The sequence below is a fragment of the Muscardinus avellanarius genome (assembly GCF_963383645.1).
Source record: "Muscardinus avellanarius genome assembly, chromosome: 12".
Taxonomy (NCBI): Eukaryota; Metazoa; Chordata; class Mammalia; order Rodentia; family Gliridae; genus Muscardinus; species Muscardinus avellanarius.
Window position 1 is genome coordinate 64,730,122 of NC_137798.1, and position 23,693 is coordinate 64,753,814.

Sequence of the window (23,693 nt, forward strand, 5' to 3'; positions counted from 1 at the left end):
CTCACTCTGAAGCAGGCCCTGGTCCCGGCCTCGCTGTGGATCAGACCTTGGTCCGGGCCTCACTCTGAAGCAGGCCCTGGTCCCGGCCTCGCTGTGGATCAGACCTTGGTCCGGGCCTCACTCTGAAGCAGGCCCTGGTCCCGGCCTCGCTGTGGATCAGACCTTGGTCCAGGCCTCACTCTGAAGCAGGCCCTGGTCCCGGCCTTGCTGTGGATCAGACCTTGGTCCAGGCCTCACTCTGAAGCAGGCCCTGGTCCTGGCCTCGCTGTGGAGCAGGCTCCGGTCCCCTACACCTATGCTGTGAGCAGGATGTCTACAGAGGTTCCCATTTTTTCTTTTATATATATACACACACACATAAATTGGTGGTACTTGGGTTCCTGGAAACCCTTCTACCTCTGGGCTACACTCCCAGACACATTTTACACTTTTTTTTAAATTTGGAAACAGGGTCTCTTAAGCTAGCAAGGCTGGCTTCGAACCTGCACTATCCTCCTGTCTTCGCCTCCCAAGCAGGGGATTACAAGCGTGCACCACCACATCTGGCAAATATTTTTTTAATATTTTTAAATAAAAGAAGACAGTATGTGTCTTTTGCAGAAGCTGGGAGCCTAAGTACTTAGCAGCAATGGATTCTATCTCCCCATCGAGAGCGGAGGCCCACAGCTTCACCACAGAGAGCAGGATCTGCTGTTCAAGTGCACCACAGCCCCCAGCACGGAGTAGGGGTGCACAGCAGCCAGGAGCGCCGAGGCCCCCAGGATGCATGGTGATCCTGGCCAGCCATGCTGGGCTCACTCCAACACGCCCCAAACATTTTTCTTGCAGATTATGTTGTTAAGAATTCCTGAGCCGGGCGTGGTGGCGCCTGCTTGTAATCCCTGCACTTGGGAGGCGGAGACAGGAGGATCGTGAAGCCAGTCGCACTGGCTTAAGAGACCCTGTTTCCAAATACAAATATAAAAAGCAGGTCTGGGAGTGTAGCCCAGAAGTAGAAGGGCTTCCAGGAACCCCAGTACCACCAAAAAAAAAAAAAAAAAGAAAAATTTGGAGCATGTACAGCAGGAGCAGTCTACTTTTTTTTTTTTTTTTTTAATCTCTGGGATGTTCTTCCAAAAATCACTTTTCGTGCGGCGGCAGGTGCCATGCTGCCATCTTGCCTCTAATTCCGCCATTTTCCACTCTCATATTTCAGATAGGAAGTCATAACTGGAAATGTCTCTGTGTGTTGTCCCAATCAGATAATAAACCAAAATCTGTTTCTCAGAGGAATGCACATCCTATTCGGCCACTGCCAACCATCGCTGCCGCCATTTCCTAGTAAAATACTGTAGCAATAGTTTTCTGATTTATAGTGTACTAAGCAGATACAGAGAATGAAGGAAGCAATGAAGTGTTGTCTGGGAACCTAAATTCACATTACTTAATAGGAAATAAAACTAACAAAAGACAGAATAAACAAAATAATTAGAGACAGGGTAGTATATAATCCTTTTTATCATTTTATCAAAATCAAACATATTCTTTTATATTTTGGTACTGGAGATTGAACACAGGGGCATTCTACTGTGAGCTATTCTCTCAGTTCTTTTTATTTTGAAACAGAGTCTCCCCACATTGCCAAGGGTATGACTAAATTGCTGAGGTTGACCTCAAACAGGTAATCCTCCTACTCAGCCTCCCACAATACTAGGTTTATAGGCATGCACCAACATGCCAGACTAAGACCAAACATATTCCGAATCACTTCTTTCTCTAATGAAGCGAGACACCCTCTTATCAAAATTAAACATGTTTGTAAAATGAATAATAAAGAGTAATGTAATAAGTCAACAGGAAGACCGAAGGAAGCATATTCAACTCTGTATTAAACAGGCCTGGAAACGTATGTCTGGGTGACTTTCTATTAAAGTCACCAGCTGCTTCATCCCAAATGTCTATTCTGAATGAATGTGATCATAATTAATTATCTCTGCACCAGAAACATATAAATAGAACTTGGTGACTAATAAATTTTGTTGAAGATTAGGCATCTGTATTTATACTTTGGTTTAATCATTCTCCCAAGATCTTTCAATTGTAAAAATGACTTTGAAAAACTATTTTGTGTGGATGGAGATCTTACAGGACTGATACTTTGACATCTGTGATAGTTTTTCCTTCTCATCAAGTATCAAGAAAATTCTTTAGTGCATGCTGATGTTTGATTCATGACTACCTCCTTGCCTCAGGTGGACTAAACCCATTGGCACATGACATTCCCTTGGGACCCACTGTTCGTCCAGGGCTGGACACTAGCATACCTGGCCCATCAGACACAGTAAAGGACGAATAATGGTCATTGCCTGGGGAAAGGCTTTCCTCTTTCTACTTGAATAAGGGAGCCAATCCAAGCATCCTTGTAACCATGAGGAAAACCAGCCTTAGGACAGGTGGAAGAGAGGAGGAAGTGGCGCTGCATTGGTCATTAAGGCTGCAGGACTGCAGGTGTTTCTGCTGTAGCCATAATAAAGAGCTCTACTGTTTCAGTCTGGCTATTGGCATCTGAACTGGTTTCCTTTCCCAGGGAGACAGATCTGGAGTAAGCCACTCCTGGGCCAAATCCAGTCACTAGTCTCGTTTATTTAGATACTGTTTATGTCTACTTTTGTACTAAAATGACAAGAGTTGAGCAGTGGGGACAGAGACTGTATGGCCGTAAATATTTACTATCTGGCTTCTGTCAGAAAAAGGTTGTAGACCTCTGAGATATACTATTCATAGGGCAATAAGGAAGAAGGCTCCATCATGTTTAAAAATTTCTTAGAGGAAGCCCATCCTTTCTTAGGTTTTAATGGTTTATAATAAAAAAATAGAAGCCAGGTGTGCTGGAGTGTACTACTGTAATACCCATACTTGGGAGTCTGAGACAGGAGGACTGCAGGTTTGGGACCAGCCTCAGACACTTAGGGAGAGCCTATTTTAAAATAAAAAATTAAAAGGAATGGGTGTAGCCTGGAAGTAGAATGTCTCTGGGTTCAATCCCTAGGACAAAATACATACATACATACATACATACATACATACGAAGGGGGGTAAAATTCTTTCCCTGCGGGGCTTAAAATAAAGATCTTATTCATTCCAGAAAGCAGTGTTGTGTGCCTCCCGCGGGTGAGGGTAGGTTCAGGGTCTGTTCTTGGTGCTTGGTTGCACCAGTGAATAAAACAGATAAATTCTTCCATCTGGTGAGTGAAGCTCAGAGTGGATGCCACCTCTGACTGATTGTTCTAGTACCAGAAAAAGTTAAGAAAGGTGACAGGGTCCCCCCAACACACACTGGGTAAAGAGACCCTGGAAGTCTTTACCCAGTTCTGCCCACTCAGACACTCCACTCTTTGCCTCAGTAACTTAAGTAACTTAACCAGCTTGATGCAGGGGGCATGGGGGGCATGGTCTGGGTTGCTCAGAGGGAGCTCCAAATGAAGCCAGGCATGATGGTAACACGTGCTTGTGATCTCAGGACTTGGGAGGGTGAGACAAAAAAAAAAAAATTGTAGGCTAGAGGCTAGCCTCAGCAACTAAGCGAGACCCAGTCTCCAAAAAGTCAATAATAAAAAGGGACAGGAGTATATAGTTCAGAGGTAGAATGCCTCTAGGTTCAGTTGCTAGTACCCCCCCACACAAAAAAAAGGCTCCAAATTATCTTGAGCTACTCCTATGCAAGGGTGATATCTGGAAGAACATTTCTTGTCAGCCGTGAGGACTGATACACCAAACAATTCTGTATTTTCAGAAGATAAACCATGTCACTTGCCTGTGAAGTCAACTGCTGCTTTCTCACCAAGTACTCTTCTCTCTGTTTTACTATCAGCTCCTCCACCTCCTTCAAGTTCTTCTTCTGCAGTTCTATTTCGTCTTTCTCCAAGCTGATTTTGGTGCAGGTCTCGTTTATATAGACAGTGGCCGTGGCTTTCTCTTCCATCATTTGGTTGAGCGACAGGACAAATGTCATGTGCTGCCTGGCCAGATCTTTCTGCCTTTCCCTGGGGAGAAAGCACCGTGCTTGGGACAGGAAGTGGGATTCTGTGTGGTGGATGCACTGGGCCTGGCGAGGAGGGGAATTGTCAGGGAGGCTCATTCTGTAGTTGTGTCCCGGACGTCCCTGATCATCTAAACGTGGTCGAGATGGAAACAAGGACGGATGGCAAGATGGGAACAGTGAACAAGCGTCACCCTTGTAGCTGTTCATCTGCGGCCAAAATGTCACCTGACTCGGCTCCACCCCACGCCACCAGTCCCCACGTGCTAGGTAGCAACTTGCAGAAGTTTGGTTTAAAGTACAGAGTGATTCAAAAGCGGTTTTGCACAGGGGCATGGGATCTGGCCACGTACGCGTTTTGATCTGTATCGTCACCATATCATTCTGAGATTATGCCATTAAACTAAAGAAAATCATCCCGTCACATCTCCAGCCACCCTCCAATGTCAGAGCCCTGCAGGGTGGACCCAAGAGAGAACTGGCCTTCCTCTCTTAGAGAAAGAGGAGGTTGAGTTCATTTTCAATGTTCAGAAGATGCTTAAGACCCAATTGGAACCCTTTTATCCTCTCAGACAGATCTGAGCACAAAAGGAGCCATTAGCCAGGTGTGATGGCACATGCTTGCATCTCAGTGCTTGGGAGGCTGAGACAGGAGGATCACAGGTTCAAAGCTAGCCTTGGCGACTTTGTGAGGCTCTCTGCAACCTAGTGAGACCCTCTTTCCAAATAAGAAATAAAATCAGGCTGGGGGGTGTAACTTGGAAGTATAATGCCTCTGGGTTCAAACTCCATGAACAATGATCAGAAGAGGAGCCATTAACCTCACTGGTCCAGGGCTGCCCTCATCCATCCCAGGAAAGTCTTAAAGTGGAGAGAAACAGCTGCCACAGGGTTCACAATAAAAGGTTTGAAGAATGGATTGCTAGTGCCATTTCTCTATTTTACTTCTTTTTTTAAAGCTCCTGCAATGTAAAGATCTTTTCTTTTTTCTAGTCTTCAGGGTTATAGGTGTTGGAGAGACTTGTAATACAAGATAGGCTTGTATTACAGGGCTCAAAAAACAAGTTGTTGGGGAATTTATTTTCTAGAAGTCCAAGTCTGCAGTAGAAATGCAATAAAATGAAGCATAGGCCAGACGCTCAGTGAAGGTTCTAGATGGTGGGTGTTTTGTGAGCCCAGCATGGGGAGCTTCTGAGAATGAGTCATCCCCAGAGCTGAAAAGCCTCAGGGAAGCAATTCAGTACTTGGGAGGCTGAGATAAGAGGATCCCAGGTTGGAGGCCAGCCTCAGTAATTTAGTAAGAACCTGTTTCAAAATTAAAATTTAGAAAAGGGCTGAAGGTGTACCGCAGAGGTAGAATGCCCTGGGTTCAATCTCCAGTAGCAAAACTAATAAACAAAAACAAAAACAAAAAAAACTAGGTGTGTTGTGATAGGTTAAGGAGCTCACAATAGGACATGGGACCTAAGAAACATTTAAAGAACTGTCTGGTTTCCAGATTTCCAGGGATGTCTGAGACAGGAGATACATTCACCCCCTGTCGGATCCCAGGGGCACCTCCATACCCATCTTTCTTTAAAAAGCAGATACAATGAGTGATTGGAACTTGAGGCTGCTAGCTCACCAAGCAGCAGACTTCCTCCTCAATGCTCCAGTTACACATACTTGTTTGGAGCTGTGGCTCTCCAAGCAGAGCCAAGACCAGAGGCAGCAGCATCACTTGGGAACTTGGTAGCAGTGCAGATTGCCCTACCGTCGCCCACCCCAGACCTACTAAATCCTAGTCAATGTGTCTTTGTCTTAGCAAGCCCTCCAGGCGCATCTGATGCTTGTTCAAGTTTGAGAATCACAGGAATATGGGGGTGTGATGCTGCTGACCAGTTGATATGAATATTCAAGCCGGGCGTAGTGTTCATCCTGGGCATTGTTTTTCTGGTTATCGGTTTAGAACTAGTCTAGTTACATAGCCGTCCCTGGCAACTGTGGCTTGCATTCACCATGCACAGATCTACACTATGAATCTTTAGCGGGAGTTAGAATTTCAGCATTCCTCAAACTTTTGTAAATGGGAAGCTCCTTTCTCCTGGAGCATCTCCTGGGACAGGTTCCGAGGCCTGGTTTGGGCTTGACGTCTCCACCTGAATCCTGATGCTTTGATAGCTCCTGCAACCAGCAACCTCCTGATTATTTTAGTTTCCCAAGAAGATTTTTTTTTCTCTCTCTATCATAGGGTTCTTAAACATTTCACACACCGAAATCGCAACATTGTAATATTTATGCATTAGTTTTGCAAATTTGCTTACCCTGCTGGATCATTCTTCAAGGTCTCCATCCCCCATCCCCAGAAAACATCTTTCCCTCTCATGAGCTGGGAGTCAAAGATTTATAATTCCTGTTTCGCAGATAGAGCCAGTGAGGCCCGTGGGATAAAATGCTGGTCTGAGGCAACACAGCTCAGGAATGAAGAGGTGTCACATCCCTAGCTTCAGGCAGGCACATTTAATTATAGATAAGATCTGGAACAAACCCCATCCTTGGTCCTCCAGAGGATTATAAGGATGACTCAAAATCTTTAACGAGTTGAACTAGCTGCAACAGATCAGACTTAACATTATATTTACAGCAAAATCCAAATAAGAAACTCTCGTCTTGTAGGGAGGTGGGTTGCAAATTTAATTCTAGAAAAATGGAAAGGAAAGCTACTCTGGGCCTTTACTTTGGAGGTGGCACTGGAGGTTGTTTATGTGACTTACAAGCAATCTAATGGCTGCTGGGAAGCTGAATTGCCTCTGACATGGCACCGGTCTCCAAGCAGCAGTGGAAGATTTTCTGTTCTCCTGCCCATACACTCATGGGTACATCTGCCTATATCATCATCTACAACCTGTCTCCCCCTCTTAACTTGCCCTGACCCAGTTCAGATCAGATGGAAAACCCCTTGCAAAAAATTTCCCCAGTCCAGCCCCAGACCCCTTTTCCCTCAAGTTCTGAATTTGAAAATACCTACCCCAGAGCTTCATTGATTTCCATCAGCTGAATTAGTCTCTTCTTTAGACTATCTATTTCTTCATCTATCCTTGAGATTTTCATTTGTATTTGCTTTATCTCAAAGAGATTTAATTTTCGAGCACTTTTGACACATTCTTAAAAGTAAGTGGAGATAATACTACATTATGTGAGAAAGAACACAATTATAGATACGAGTACATCGTCTTTCTTTGAAATATCCTTTAATCATGTCTTTGTGTCAGATAAGTCTTAACACTCTGGTCCCCCTCAATTTTTACCGATTTTTATTTCTCTGATTTGTGCTGATGCCATGGTGACCAGCTTCCCACTGGCTCTAAAAAGGTCAGGCTGGTGCAGTCTGACAGCACCCGATTCCCTCCTGTCCCCTGCACTTCCCACTCTTGCCCAGGTCTTGCTATCACCTTGACTCTGGGATTTCTTTAGACACCCACACCCATGCATAACCATGTATAACCCAGGGACACAGAGGGTGGGACACACAGTAGACCAATGGCAGACAGGAGCCAGTGCATAAATATCTTCTCCTTTCTTACCGACTGGATTGTTCTGAGAAGAGGCAGAACATGTTTGAGGGGCATGTTCTCACAACTCAATAGTTCCAGTTAGCTACGGCCATTATAACGCACCCCATACCGACTCTCCCTTCTCCTCTGCCTTAGTTTTCTTATCCTACCCTCCTCTCTGGATCACACTCCCCCCAAATTAATGATACAAAAGCCATTGCTTCAGACTGTTTTCTGGAGAATATAATATATTAAGTAACTAATTATTCATAGATAAGTAATATATCAGTGTAGTCACACAAAACTTCAGGAGATTACTCAGTACATAAAAGCTAAAGGGTCCACATACATAAAATTTTGAGCACTGTTGTCTAGAAAAGTGTCACACTATCCATTTGTATGCCACAAATTCCCTAGACTCTAATAGCTTCCCTGAGATAGCTAGGCATGTGTGTGTGCGTGTGCGCGTGTGTGTCTGTGTGTGCATGGTATTGGGGATTGAATTCAGAGGCATTCTACCTCTGATCTATACCCCCAGTCCTATTTAATTTTTCTTTGGAAACAGGGTCTTGCTAAGTTGTTAAGGACCCCAGTGAGTTGGTGAGGCTGGCCTTGATCCTGCAATCCTCCTATCTCAGCTTCCTGAGTACTGGGATTACAGGTGTATGCCACTACACCTGGACAACTTTTTCTAGCAGCCCCCTGTCCTGACTACTGGTTACATAATTTATTGTAGCAGGGCTTCTCAAAATTTTTGTCTTAAATATGCATATCCATCATCTGGGAATTTTATTAACATGAAGATTCTGATACTATACAGTGTCTGTCTGGGATGGACCTTGAGACTACTGCATATTTTTGTTTGTTTGGTACTGGGGATTAAATATGGGGGCATTCTATCTCTGAGGTACACCCCCAGCCCTTTTTTAGTTTTGAAACAAGGTCTTGCTTAGCTGCTGAGGGTCTAGCTAGGTTGCTGGACCGGCCTTGAACCTGTTGTCCTCCCATCTCATCCTCCCAAGTACTGGGATAGCAGGCATGTGTCGCTGCCCTGGGCTGAGACTAAATTTTCTAATAAGCTTTCAGATGCTGTTATGTTGCTGATATAAAGATGAAGACCACACTTTGAACAGTAAGTTTTTATAACATAAAATCTACTACATTTTCTTGGTTAAGTATTCAGCAGGTAGCAAGGATCTTATAAACTAATCTGATATATTTTTCTTCTCAAATATTTTCCCAACTGGGCATGGTGGCACATTCCTATAATCCTAGTACTTGGGAGGCTAAGATAGGAGATTAGGTTGTGGCCAACTTCAGCAACTTAGTGAAACCCTGTTTCAAAAATAAAAAGGTCTGAGGGTATAGCTTGGAGATACAGCCCCTGGTATATAAAAACAGTGTGTGTATACATACATACACACATATATATACACATATATATAAACACACACACACGTGTGTGTGTGTGTGTTTGCATACATATATACATACAAAAAAGAAGGCCCATCTGGAAAAAAATTTAAAATATAAAAATCACTTGAAATTTTGCCTTTGGCACAGATTCTTCAAAGCTTTATTCTTACTCCACACACATATCTTGCTGATTTTTTCTCCCAAACTAACACCATGCATATTGTTTTATAACCTATGATATCAGTAAGAGTCCAGTTAGGAGATAGAAATCTCACAGTACATTGAACACAGAAAATTTATTATGAAGAGCTATAAACTACAACAGAGGACTAGAGTGATAAAGGAATAGATAAAGAAGAGGACTCTAAAAATTCAGAAATAACAGGTATGAGCCAAGTGTGGTGGTTGGTACTTGGAAAGTCGAGACAGGAAGATCACAGGTTCAAAACCAGAGACCCTGCAACTTAGTGAGACCCGTTTCAAAATAAGAAATAAAATCAGGTTGAAGGTATAACTTGGAGGTAGAATGTCCCTAGGTTCCATCCCTAGTACCAAAAAAAAGAAAAGAAAAGAAAAGAAAAAGAAAGAAAGAAAGAAAAAGGAAAGAAAAAGAAAAAAAATAGGAGGAAGGACAAGTATGAAGAGCAGCCACCATGCTTTGGGCAAGATAGAAGGCTCAATGCATCCAGTCCTGAGAGGCAGAGCCTACTGGGGAGGGCTGGGGCCTGCTTCCTGGCAAAGGAGCTCATGAGATGCTGGGCTGGTGGAAACTGCTGGAAATCTACGCTGACGTGTTAGGAAACCTATCTACATAGATGCACCATACTTCAAAACTCACTGCAAAACCACACGGGAAATGCAGGGGAATTTCTCCATGGAGTGATGCCTCTTGGTGGCACTGTACCACGAAACTCCCCGAGGGGCACTGGGGATGCTGCTGGGCACTGCGAACCGCTGGGTGCTGCGGAACCCTGGCACGGAAGCCACACATACTGCAAGAGTTGTCCAAGCTGAGAATACTAGAAACAGGAAGAGAAGTCGTTCTTCCTCTACTATCCCTCTAGCGCCCTCTGCTGACAAAATTTAGCATTATGCCTGCCGGTAGAGAGGGAAAATCTGCAGCGTCCAGCTCCCTCACCGCAGAGCACACAATTGAAGTGCAGATTTAGAGCTGAGAGTCAATAAATGAATAATTGGAGCACATAATTTAAAAAAAAATGCTTATTGGTACCACTCTTTAGGGTGGGATCCTTGGAAAACAGATTCTATAACTTGTGTGTAAATAATTTATTATATAGTGCTTTAGGGGCAATTCCTTGGGGAAATAAAGAAAGCAGAGCAGGGGAGAGGGGAGAGATTAGACCAGGAGGGGTTTGGAGCTGTGCTGGCACTTCCAAGTTGTTCTGCACAGAGGTGAGGGGGCCAGATTTTGACCCTCACAGTAACCAATCACTGGATAGGAGTGGCATCCAGGGAGAAGTTGGAAGCCAGGGTAGAGCCTGTCTCTTTTGTTCGAGGCAATTCCTAGAGAGGAACTCGGCTTTGATTCGTAGCCAAAACTCCTAGAAGCTGGGGAAATGAATTGGGCCCTCATTTTACAGCAAATACAAAATTCAACTAAAAAGGGATCAAAGACCCAACTATCAGAGTTAAAATTATAAAACTCTAAGGGGCTAAGGGTGTGGCTTAATGTTAGAATTCTTGCCTAATTTGCATGAGGGGCCAAGTTGGATCCCCAGCATTGCAAAATGAAGTAAAATAAAATAAAAACAATAACAATAATAAAAACACTAAGAAGAAAATATGGGGTAAAACTTCAAGACATTGGTTTTGCCAATAATTTATTGGATACTCTACAAAGCACAGGAAACAAAAGAAAAAAACCTTTTTTTTTTTTGCCTACATCAAAATTAAAAACTTCTGTTCATCAAAGGCTACTATCAACAGAATGAAAAGGAAAACAATGGAATTAGAGAAAAAAATTTCAAATAACAGATCTCATAAGGAGTTAACAACTGATATATATAAAGAACTTCTACAATTCAACAACCATCACAAAATTCAACTAAAAGATGGGCAAAAAGGACCTGTATAGACATTTCTCCAGAGCAGATACACTCAGAGCCAAAAAGCACATGAAAAGATGTTCTGCATCACTTGATCAGTGAGGAAATGAAAACAACCACAGTGGGATATCAAGTCATGCTCAGTAAGATGAACACCATTTATAGACAAAACAACCCAGAAAATAATGAGCTCAGGCAAGCATATGAAAGAACCGGAGCCCATGTACATTGCTGGTGGTTCTGTAAAATGGCTTACCCACTGTGGATCATCAAAAACTTGAATGTAGAATTGCTGTACAATCCAGAAATGCAGTTTCTGCACATAAAGCCAAAAGAATTGAAGGCAGAGTCTCCACTAGATATTTGGATACCTATGTTTTCCATAGCATTATTTACTCACACACACACACACACACACACACACACACACATACACACACACACGAAGCAAACAAGGTGCTATCAGAAGATGAATGGATGAGCAAAGTGTGGTGAATGCATGTAATGGAATATAGTCAGTCTTTCTTACAAAAAAAAAAAGAATTCTGATATATGCTGCAATATGAATAAGCCTTGAAGGGATTATGCTAAATGAAATAGCCATAAGCAGCTGGTTGTAGATTCCACTTATAGGAAGTACCAGACTTGCCAAGTCACAGAGATGGAGAGTAGAATGATTTTTAGGCCAGTCACACTGTCTAACTGAATTGGATAAATACTGACTTGGAATGGTCTGATCCATATACCTTCATCTATTTAGAAACTAAATTACATACACTAAAGTTTCATATACAGTGTGTTGGTTCCACTGAAATATGTTCACATTAGGGGACCTTTCCAGCTAAATTCATACAAGCAACAGTCATTCAAGTCATCTTGTTTAAGGCACTTAGTTCTATTTTCTAAGATACATAAAACCCTGCAGCCATAACTTCAAGGTACCTTCTAGCTCCCTGTTCATGTTGCCAGGCAGAGTCTCCAGCAGATAGTAGAGTCTGCTGAGCTCCATGCTTTCGATCTCCAGATGATCAATTGTAGTTTTTCTCATTTCTTCCTGAAAATTTAAATTATGGTTTCAAAAAAAGATAAGAGACCCTCCCCCAATTATATCATTTATTACATTTACTTTTTAAAAGAGTCTCTATAAATGTCTTGTGGAGTCAAATTAATTTTCATTAAATGTCTCCTGTCTATTTTTATTTGGAATAGAAAGAAAAAAAAAGAACATACCCTATTATTAGTGTTTAAGATGCCACTGCTAATTTATCTTTCACATTCTGAGACAAAAGGATAGGAAGTTTAAGGCCAGCCTCAGCAACTTAGACTCTGTTTCAAAATTAAAAATAAAAAGGGCTGGAGGTGTAGCTCAGAGGTAGAATGCCCCTGGGTTCAATCCTAAGTATAAACATTTTTCCTACAAAAATATGTTTGGGTATAAAGAGAATAATGGTTCTTTTATTTATACCTATAAATCCAAACAAAGAGCCAGGTAACATTGGTTGGTTGCTTGGTTCATTTTAGGTGGGGCTATTTCAAAAAAGTAAAAACTATTCAAAATTCAGTCATTTGAAATAGATAAATCACCTTTTAAGAATGGTCACAATTACTATAGTTATCATAATGATCTACTGCCATTATATTTTACCAACTGAAAAAAAATAAGATTGCATAATTGTAAATATAGCATGATCACTTTTTTATTTTTGGTTGATCATTTTTGGGTGTGTGTGGTACTGGGAGTGGAACCCAGAGGCTTTATACATCTGGGCTATACTCCCAGGCCTGGAAACAGGGTCTCACTAAGTTGCTGAGAGCCTCGCTAAGTAACTGAGGCTGGCTGCGAGCCTGTGCGGTCCTCCTGTCTCAGCCTCCCCAGCACAGGGATTACAAGTGTGCACCACCATGCCTAGTTGCATGATCATTTTTTTAAAGTAAAATTCAATGCAGGTATCACCTATACCCTGCAAGGATATTCACCAAAGAGTTAATTGTGATTATTTTAGGGTAGTGGGAAAATGGTGATTTCTTTTTTGCTTATCTATTTTTTTTCTAAAATTTCCAGAGTAAACACGTATTACTTTTATAATAGTAAATATTTATTATTCTAAAATGATGGAGAAATTTATCTCTGTTATTTAAGAGGGTTTTCAGCTCAGATACATACTAGATAATGGAAGAGCATAACTGAAAAATGAAAGCAGAAAAGAAAGGTTCTCGCAGGATGACACCCCTGAATCCCAAGGGTTCACCTGTGTCTCTTAATTTGAGTAAGACTATACAGTATACCTATGTAGTATATGTACAAAATTATAGATAATTATATATAACCAGATTTTAATGATTAGTTGGCCAACTCAAATTCACTTTTCTACATTTTAAAATACTCAATATGTAGTAGATTCTTACTGAATATTTTAAAAATAAATTCAGAGACTTCACATTTTGACCTTGCCAAGAAAGCATTTGAAACGCCATCCAGAGGACAAACAGATGCATCTCTGTGACACCGCAGAAGGAAATTATATAAACATCTCTTCAACATGCCTCTGTAGGTGCCAGGGCAACATAACTGAAGGAGTTTCTGTCTGTTCGTTTGTTTGTTGATTTCACTAATAGCACAGTCTACCTCAGTGAACAGATCTCAAATAATCTTTTGCCCATTATGAAAGGAACTGCTTATAGAAAAATGAGTTCATTGGCACCATGAATGTGATTCTCCAGAGAGTTTGTTGTTTTCATACGGTTGTTGATTGGTTGACTTTAAGCACTGCTTGCAAATTGGGGTCCCAAGCATTTGGCAACAGGGCTACTCATAAGCTGAGCTCTGTTACAAAGGTCTCTATTGCTTTTCCTGCTTGGGCTTGTCCTCATCTTTAGCACAAGTCCTGTAATTTGGTTTTCTGCATGAAAAAAAAAAAAACTGGCAATAATTTATACTGGAGTAAACTCTTAGTGAATTGAAAGAAACCTATTTCTTGGGGAGTGATACTGGGGTTCCTGGAAACCCTTCTACCTCCGGGCTACACTCCCAGACCTATTTTTATACTTTTTTTAAAATTTGGAAACAGGGTCTCTTAAGCCAGCGAGGCTAGCTTTGAACCTGTGCGATCTTCCTGTCTCAGCCTCCCAAGCGTGGGGATTACAAGCATGTGCCACCACGCCTGGCTTTTCGAAAGAAAACTATTTTTTAACAGGGTAAATATTTTTTCCTATTTACCTATTTAAGTATCTTGAAACAGAGTTGGTGCTAAATTAAAGTTTGATGAAGAATTAAATAGATGATTGAAAATAGTTCTTATAGATAATACAATACCAATTTTTTAACAGCTATAACAATGTCCTTAAGAAAGATCCTAGCTTCTTCATTGCATTTAAAATAGTCACTTTGCAGAGATTTTTCTGAAAAAAAAAGAGAAAATTAAGATCTTTATTTACATGCCCAAATCATATTTAATCCTTTATGGTTCGGTTCAAATGCTGGAAGTTATATCTATTTCTGAATTTCTATTATGCCTCTAAATTTATCTCTTTTGTACATGTTGTTTCCTATTAATAGTATTCTAATTTAGGTATACATTTTATACACCTTAAAGACAAACTCGTAATATTCATTTTTACATATCTTATGGAGAAAGAAAAAATCTGAACAATACAAAAATCAATAACCATTTGTGAAGGGAATCAGTCTAACTTACCAATAATGTTTGAATAAGAATGGTTTTATATATGTACATATAAATATATATGTTAACTATAAAACAATATTTCTTCAGAAACACAAATTGAATCATGGCAGCATATGTCTATAATTCCAGTGCTTGAGAGGCTGAGACAAGAGGATTACAGGCTTAAGGCCAGCCCTAGAAACTTAGACCCCCTTCCATGTTCATGGATTGGCAGAATAAATATTAAAATGGCCATCCTTCCAAAAGTGATCTATAGATTCAACACAATACCAATTAAACTACCAAGATCATTCCTCACACACACAGAAAAATCAGTCCTTAAATTTATTTGGAATAACAAAAAGCCCAGAATAGCCAAAGTAGTTCTCAGCAACAAAAACCATGGAGGAGGAATCACAATACCTGACTTTAAACTATATTACAAAGTCATTGTAATAAAAACAGCAGGGTACTGGCAAAAAAACAGATACATAGACCAATGGAGTAGAATAGAAGACCCAGAAACAAGTCCACACACTTACAGCCAATTGATTTTTGACAAAGGGGCCAAAAACATACACTGGAAAAAAGATAGCTTCTTCAACAAATGGTGTTGGCAAAACTGGTTAACCATATGCAGAAAATTGGAAATTAATCCCACTTTCTCACCCTGCACAAGAGTCAATTCAAGATCGATCAAAGACTTGGAAATCAAACCAGAGATCTTGAAGCTCCTTGAAGAGGGCATAGGTCCAACACTGCAACACATAGGCACAGAAAAAGACTTTCTCAACAAGACCCCAAAGGCACAACAAATTAAAAGGTGAATCAATACATGGGATTGCATGAAACTGAAGAGCTTCTGTTCAGCAAAGGAAACTGTCAAGAACCTCAACTGAGAGCCAACAGAATGGGAGATTTTTGCCACTTACACCTCCAATAGAGGACTAATATCTAGAATATACAGAGAACTCAAGAAACTCAACACTAAAAAAAGAATCATCCAAAACAAAATGGGCAAGTGAACTAAATAGACACTTCATGAAAGAAGAAATTCAAATGGCCAATAAATGCATGAAAAATGCTCAAAATCACTGGCAATCAGAGAGATGCAAATCAAAACTTCCCTGAGATTTCACCTAACTCCAACTAGAATGGCAATCATTCAAAACACAAACAACAAATGCTGGCAAGAATGTGGAGAAGTGGGAACTCTAAAACATTGTTGGTGGGATTGTAAATCAGTGCAGCCACTTTGGAAAACAGTATGGAGAATCCTCAGAAGAATGGGAACAAATCTACCATTTGACCCAGCAATACCATTTCTGGGTATCTACCCAAAAGAAAGTAAACCAAACTACCAAACTAATACATGTATATCTATGTTCATAGCTGCACAATTCACCATAGCCAAACTATGGAACCAACCAAGATGTCCATCAACAGATGAATGGATTACAAAACTGTGGGATATATACACAATGGAATTTTACTCAGCCATTAAAAAAAAACCTCAATTACGTCATTTTCAGGGAAATGGGTGGAACTGGAGGACATTATGCTAAGTGAGATTAGTCAGTCACAAAAAATAAGAAATCATATGCTTTTCATAATATGTGAAAGCTAAGGAGAAATGGGTCATAGGAGGAACTCTAGATGAAAAAGGAAATCCTATAGAGGAGTAAACAAGACAACCTAAATGAGGGGATGGGAGGGGGGAAGAAGGAAATTCTCTAAAACATACAATGTACTTAAAAATATCGAAGTCAACCACTAAGCCAAGCAAGGGAAGGAGGGATGGGGTTGGAATTGGGTAGGGGTTAAATCGGTGATGTGTTCAAGTTTTTACCCCAATATCATGTATGAATATAATGCACCAATAAAAAATTAAAAAAACAAAACCCCCCAAACCAAAAATAAATAAATAAATCACCAAATTAAAAAAAAAAAACCTTAGATCCTCAGCAACTTAGCAAGACTCTGTTTCAAAATACAAAAAAAAAAAAAAAAAAAATACTGGTGGTGTAGCTGTGAGATAAAATGCCCCTGGGTTCAATCCTCAGTACTGTAAATCAAAATCAATATTATGTTGTTTTTATTTCTATGCAAAGATTTGAGGCATGGGATGAGGGAGATTATGTGTTTGTAAAATCGGTAGATATTAGCAGAAACTTAATAAAGTAGACAGTTCCTGTTCTATCTTTCGATATATTTAATGAAGTCTTCTTTCCTCTCTTTCTTTGCAAACAGAAAGTCCTTGAGAAGGGGCTTGTGGAATATTGGCAAAGGTAATGAAAGCCAGATAGATGCCAAATAAGAAGGAAGGAGAGAAAGTGTGAAAGAAAAACGTCACAGTCCTGATGGGTGGAGATTCAAACCCAAGTCCTGTGACTCCAGGGCCCACCCTCCTAATGGCTATGTCCATATCTGAGTGCTCACACCAAGTTAAAGCCAGCTAGTGAATTCTCAAGCAAGTGTGTTAAAGAAATACTCAGAACAAGAAGGCTTAATGAAGTTTTTTTTATAATAAAATTTTTTGAGAGTCTAGACATTATTAGCAGAAAAAGTATTTGTGTATAAGTAGCAGGATTGAATGGATGTCTGGTCTAGAGATCAGCACAAAGAGAATTCAAGCCCCAGACTCAAGGTGATTGATACATAGGACTAATTTAAGTCTCATTGGTAGTTCACATTCTTCACAATATTTGTACAAACCGATCTGAAGCAATCAGAGGACCACAGAACAACAGTGAGATGCTTTGATGTTTGGTCTAAATGGTTTTTGTACTTCACAAGAAATACCCTTTCTTGGAAGAATGACCTGATTAAAAGTCATTTGCGATCTGAATCTCAGAAACATTTTTTTTTTTTTTTTTTTTTTGGTGGTAGTGGGGTTCCTGGAAGCCCTTCTACCTCCGGGCTACACTCCCAGACTTATTTTATACTTTTTAATATTTGGAAACAGGTTCTCTTAAGCCAGCGTGGCTGGTTTAGAACCTGCAGGATCCTCCTAACTCCGCCTCCCAAGCGCCGGGGATTACAAGCGCCCGGCAGAAACATTCTTTTTAATCCAATATTTGCCTCATATGTCTAGGGGTCTCTTTAAATGAGCCCAGGGGCATGTACCTCCAAGCTATACTCTTAACCCTATTTTTTTTTCTTTATGTTTGAAACAGGGTCTCACTAAGTTGTGGAGTGCTTCAGCTGCGAACCTAAATTCCACCTGTCTCAGGCTCTCAAGTGCTGAGATTACAAACGTGCGCCACCACGCCCGCTTTTTTTTTTTTAAGTGTTTCATTAGTTGCCTATTAAATTCTCTAGTTTAATAGAAAGTTTAATAGTCAAAATGGAGAAGGAGGTTAAAGGCGGAGAAACAGCCGCCCAAATAGAAGGTAGTAATCTAAATGTAGGTGGATACTCAAGTCGCCGACCAGCCTGGGGCCAGGACACTTGACTACCAAAGCTGCGTTAATTCACCCCAGCCACCAGCGCAGGAGAGCTGAGCATTTAAATCCGTTTCTCCTCCCTCTCTTCCCCTCCCCCTCCTTTGGGACCCTCCCTCAGAGGGTCCCGGGCTGAGCACCGCATGGGGGCTGCTCACCCACAACAAGGAGCTGCTCTAAGGCCTTGGCCGCGACCGAAGAGCCCAGAGTCGAGGGGAAGCTGAATAGCTCCAGGGAGGGGCCGGTGGAGACCAGGACGTGCTGCACCCTCTTCTCCCCGCCCAACTCCAGCTCTTCGCTCCAGGAGCTCAAGGCCATCTTGCTGCCAGCGGCAATCTTGAGTCTCAGAGGCCTGAGGACCACGGTTGCCAAGGGCAACGGGGACGCTGAGGTTTCCGGGCGCCCCCTGGTGGCTCGCGCCTGGAATGGGTACCACCCTGTTTCTCTTCATCCGCAAGAATGAAGAGGAACACAAAGGGTGACTTCTTCAACCTGTCCTTTCCCACTCCATCTCTGTTTCCATTTCTTGAGTTCAGGCCTGGTGCCTTTCTCATAGACCTCTGGAATCATAATAACGATCGGTTTGAACGCCTCTCTGTGCCTGTCACATGCCTCAGAAGGACCTTACATACAGTAGCTCCTGAAACTTTGGGGCAGTCCAGTTTGACAGACAGACAAGGACACTGAAACACGGATGGCTAAATGTACTGCCACAGGAAGGTAATCATGGAGGTGAGGTGGAGTCCGTATGAACATCCTACTGGGCTTTTATAAAATCTGTCTCTTGAACTCTTAGTACTTTCCCTGTATTCTCTCTCTGAGCACATGTTGGCCTTGAATCATGGTTCTTTTCTGTCTTCTCTCCCCTCACCCTTTTCTGAAATTGTTCTCTATTTATTCAGCTCTGTTCCTGTCTTTCTGTACTCTCCTCTGTGTGATAGGAATAAGAGGCCAGGAAAGCACATTTCCCAAACATGTTGGCCAGCTGGTTCTGGGTAAGTTCCACCAGTGGGAGACAGTGGTGAGAGGCCAAAAGCCATACTGCTTCTGTCTCCAGAAGTGGTAGCTTCTGGCCACAATTGGTTGCAGGTCCCAGCAGTTTGGCTGATCCCAGAGGTGGAAAAAGTGGGATCCAGGGTTTTCCAGCACTGAGTATAGGTCTGGGGCCACAGACAGGGCGATGGCAGCACTTTGACCTCTGGCATCTTCTTTATCTGCTTCCCCTTTGGCTTCTATTGTCCTTGTAATAAATTCCTTGTGATACATCTCTCTCTTTTGGAAATACCTAGCCTGGACCACTCCAGGCCAACTTTTATGCTGTTACCTAAATATTCTTTGGGCTCATCACCCCATTCATATCACCCCACTCCAATTGTATTACACTGCTCTCCACTGTCTGGGAAGGAAGGCTAAGCCCTAAGGGGACACAGGTGCCCTCCTCACTTACTGGATTTTTATGCCTCTTTGTTTCCCTTATTGTCCTTAATATTTTTTCCCTAAATGTGCTTTGTAAGAAATCTCCAGCTTTTACCTTATCTCATGGTTCCTTTCAGATGGGATGTCCTTTGCAAAATTCACCCCATCCTTTCCAAAAAGAACTTTATTAATAATGAAATAGAAACAAAATGAATAAGCACTCTATAAAAAACACATTAAAAATCATTTGTTTGAACTGAACCCTGTAATAGGTCAAAGAGACCAAACAAAAACACATCCACTCACCTTCACTGTGCAAGCCCACTAACTTGAAACTAAGTTATCTGACCCTTAGAGAAATCAGGAGAAAAGAGCTAACAGCCAAATCCCCTGACAGGCCAGTTTTTGCCGACATAATAAGGGCATCTCCTCTGCTTTAACAGTTACAAGGGAAGTAACGGAAGCAACCAACCCACGTTTTTCCTGTCTGTTTTTCTTCAGCCCTTTTTGCCTGTCATGCTGACCTCCTCGGCTCAGCTTCCCAGAACACTCATCCTATTTTCGAGAGTGAGAAGTGACCCAATTCTAAAATCACAAATAAAGCCGGGCGTGGTGGCGCACGCTTGTAATCCCCGCGCTTGGGAGGCGGAGACAGGAGGATCGCGCAGGTTTGAAGCCAGCCGCGCTGGCGTAAGAGACCCTGTTTCAAAAATATAAAAAAATAGGTCTGGGAGTGTAGCCCGGAGGAAGGAGGGCTTCCAGGAACCCCAGTACCACCAAAAAAAAAAAAAAAAGAAAAAAGAAAAAAAAAAAAAAGAAAAAAAAAATAAAATAAAATCACAAATAAAAGTCAATTGAAATCTAAAAATAATAAAATAAAAATATTTAAAAAACACATTAAAGGGAACTTTATCCTCATTACATTCAAAGGAATGATAATACAGTCATTGTTCTGATTATGTAATTAAGATTAAAAGAATAATAATTCAAAGCATTCATACTGGGAATTTGAATAACTAGCCTATCTGAAGAACAATTTGGAAATTTACATGAAGAGTCTTAGCACACAATAGTATTTCTTTTAAAAAATGTTCTTATAATTTACTGGCACATCGTAATTATATATCATAGTGAGATTCAAAATGGTACATCATACATGTACGCATCAATTGATTTATTTCCCTCTGCAGTACAGTAGTAATTATTATTATTATTATTATTATTGTTATTATTATTGGTGGTACTGGGGTTCCTAGAAACCCTTCTACCCCAGGCTACACTCCCAGACCTATTTTATATTTTTATTTGGAAACAGGGTCTCTTAAGCCAGTGAGGCTGACTTCGAACCTGCGTGATCCTCCTGTCTCTGCCTTCCAAGCGTGGGGATTACAAGTGTGGGCCACCACGCCCAGCTTTATTAATAGTACTTCTAAGAATGGTTCTTTAAGAAATAATTACAAGTGTGTCTAAGGACATACTATGAACTTCTTTATTGCAGTTCTATTTTATTTATTTATTTATTTTTATTGGTGCTCGGTAGTCTTACATTATAATGTGGATCATGTTGGCATTGGCATATATTCACACAGTACTTGGTGCCCCCCCTTCCCCATTACCCTCCCTCCCAATCCTCAGTGTCCAGGTTAACAATGTTATGTTCACATGTATACACATAGGCACATGTAGCTTTTCCATTAATGAACCTCAGCCTTCTTCCTCCCCTCCCCTTCCTTCCTGCCTTCGCTGAGGTTTCCCTTCCATTATATGGAGTCCCTCTGGTATCCCTAACACTCCCTAGCTTGAGCATATTAGAGAAATGTCCCTTCTCTTTCTGTGCTTGGCTGATATCACTTAACATAATGTTCTCCAGGTCTTTCCATCTTCTTATGAATGACATGATTTTGTCCTTTATTGCTGAATAGAATCCCATTGTGTGTATTTCCCATAATTTTGCAATCCATTCATCTGCTGATGGAGACCTAGGTTGGTTCCATATTTTGGCGACTGTGAATTGTGCTGCTATGAACATGGGTATGCATATGTTACTATAGTTCTCTGATTTCAACCCCTTTGGAAAGATACCCAGGTGTGATGCAGTTCTATTTTAGATAGTGAAAAATCAACAAGCAGAACGAATGATCTAGAGTAGGACACCCTTTTTAAGTGACCTGTGGGAGATCCAGGTAGTGGAAGAACCTAGAAGGCAAGCCATGATGTGATTTTTTTTTTTTTTTTTTTTTTTTGCGGGTCTGAGGATGGAACCCAGGGGCAGCCGACCTCCGAGCTACACCCCCTGCCCTATTTTTTTATTCTTTATTTTGAAACCGGGTCTCACTGAGTTGCAGAGGGCCTCACTAAGTAGCTGACGCTGAACCACGATCGTCCGGTCTCAGCCTCCCGAATGCTGGGATTACAAGCGTGCGCCACCACGCCCGGCTCCACGATGTGATTTGAAGCATGGATTCTGGTGGGTTTAAATGAGGCCCAGCACTTACTAGATTGATTCAGGTGATTTCTCCACTGTTGCTGATCTTAGCTCAGCTCTAAAGGAATGGAAGTGGCAATAGTACCTCTTAGTTCATAGGATTTTTATAAGGATTAAATACTGTGAGATCTTAATGCTATGTCTAACACAGGAAATACAAGAAATCATGATTTAATGGTAAAGTAATAATTTAATAAGTATTAAAACAATGAGTAGGGCCGGGCGTGGTGGCGCACGCTTGTATTCCCCGGGCTTGGGAGGCAGAGACAGGAGGATCGCGCAGGTTCGAAGCCAGACGCGTGCGCTGGCTTAGGAGACCCTGTTTCCAAATAAAAATGTAAAAATAGGTCTGGGAGTGTAGCCCGGAGGTAGAAGGGCTTCCAGGAACCCCAGTACCACAAATAAATAAATAAATAAATAAATAAATAAATAAAATAAAAAATAAAACAATAAGTAGACATTTACATGTTTGCACACACATACAAGGACATTTTTGCATGAGATGGATATGTCTATTATTTTCACTGTCATGATCATTTTATGGGCACTTAGATATGTCAGAACTCACCAAATTGAAGCTTTAACTATGTGCAGTTTATTGTATTTCAATTGCTCCAGGAAAGTTCTAAAAAGAAAAATAATAACACATGTTGTTCTTCACTAATTCCACTTTATAAAGGCCCTTCTCACTACAACCTTACAACCTTACAAAATACTCCAACCTTACAACCTTAACACATGTTGTTCTTCACTAATTCCACTTTATAAAGGCCCTTCTCACTACAACCTTACAACCTTACAAAAATACTCCAGCTTTCCATTGCTGTGACAAAATACCTGATCAACCAAGTTTCTTTTTGTAGCCATGCAATAAAATGTTTGTTGAATAAATGTTTCAAACTCTAAAAGGGGATTAAACAAATGAAATAATGCTAAACTCCAAAAAATGGGTAGAAATTTCCATGTACATACACTCAAATAAAGTGGGAAATGTGAGTAACAAGATAACTGTACAATATTCAATCTTTATAAATCCAAATCCTATAATCTATCATCTATGTACTTACCTACGTATCATCTATCTGTCTCTTTTTCTTTACACACACACACACACACACACAGAGGGAGAGAGAAAGAGAGAGAGAGAGAGAGAGAGAGAGAGAGAGAGAGAGAGAGAGAGAGAGAGAGAAATTGGCCTGGGAAGAACTGTTTATTAAAATGTTAACTAGTCATTTCTAGTTAGTGAAATTTATGTGTATGGTAGGTAAAATAATGCCTCCTTAAAAACGCCTATCTCCTAATCTCCTTGAAGGTGTTATATTACCTTATAAAAGGTCCTTAAGATTGCAGATGAAACTAAGGTTAGTATTCGTGCACTTTAGTTGAGGAAAGTAGCCTAGATTATCAAGTTGGGTCCAATGTAATTACAACAGTCCTTAGAAGTAAGAGAGTTAGTGTCATGGTGAAGGAGATACTTGAAGATTCTACACTGTGGCTTTGAAGACGGAAGGAAAGGAGCAGGAGGGAAAGAACACATCAACCTCTAGAAACTGAAAATGCCAGGAAGACAATTTCTTCCCTGGAATATCCAGAAAGAATGCAGCCTGATGATATCTTGATTTTTGCCCAGTGAGGACCATTTTAGACTTCT

General features: G+C 41.0%; 1 protein-coding gene across 1 annotated transcript in view; it reads right to left on the reverse strand.

Annotated features, from left to right (window-relative positions):
- Nucleotides 1-18,459, reverse strand: part of CCDC175 (coiled-coil domain containing 175) — a gene marked incomplete at both ends in the record, with an annotated part of 65,385 nt that extends 46,926 nt beyond the window's left edge. The window contains 5 exons of the mRNA XM_080707158.1: nucleotides 3,794-4,295; nucleotides 7,026-7,161; nucleotides 11,976-12,087; nucleotides 14,347-14,432; nucleotides 18,300-18,459. Coding sequence (XP_080563284.1) covers nucleotides 3,794-4,295; nucleotides 7,026-7,161; nucleotides 11,976-12,087; nucleotides 14,347-14,432; nucleotides 18,300-18,459 — 996 coding nt within the window. The remainder of the gene's footprint in view (nucleotides 1-3,793; nucleotides 4,296-7,025; nucleotides 7,162-11,975; nucleotides 12,088-14,346; nucleotides 14,433-18,299) is intronic.
- Between the last annotated feature and the right edge of the window lie 5,234 nt (nucleotides 18,460-23,693).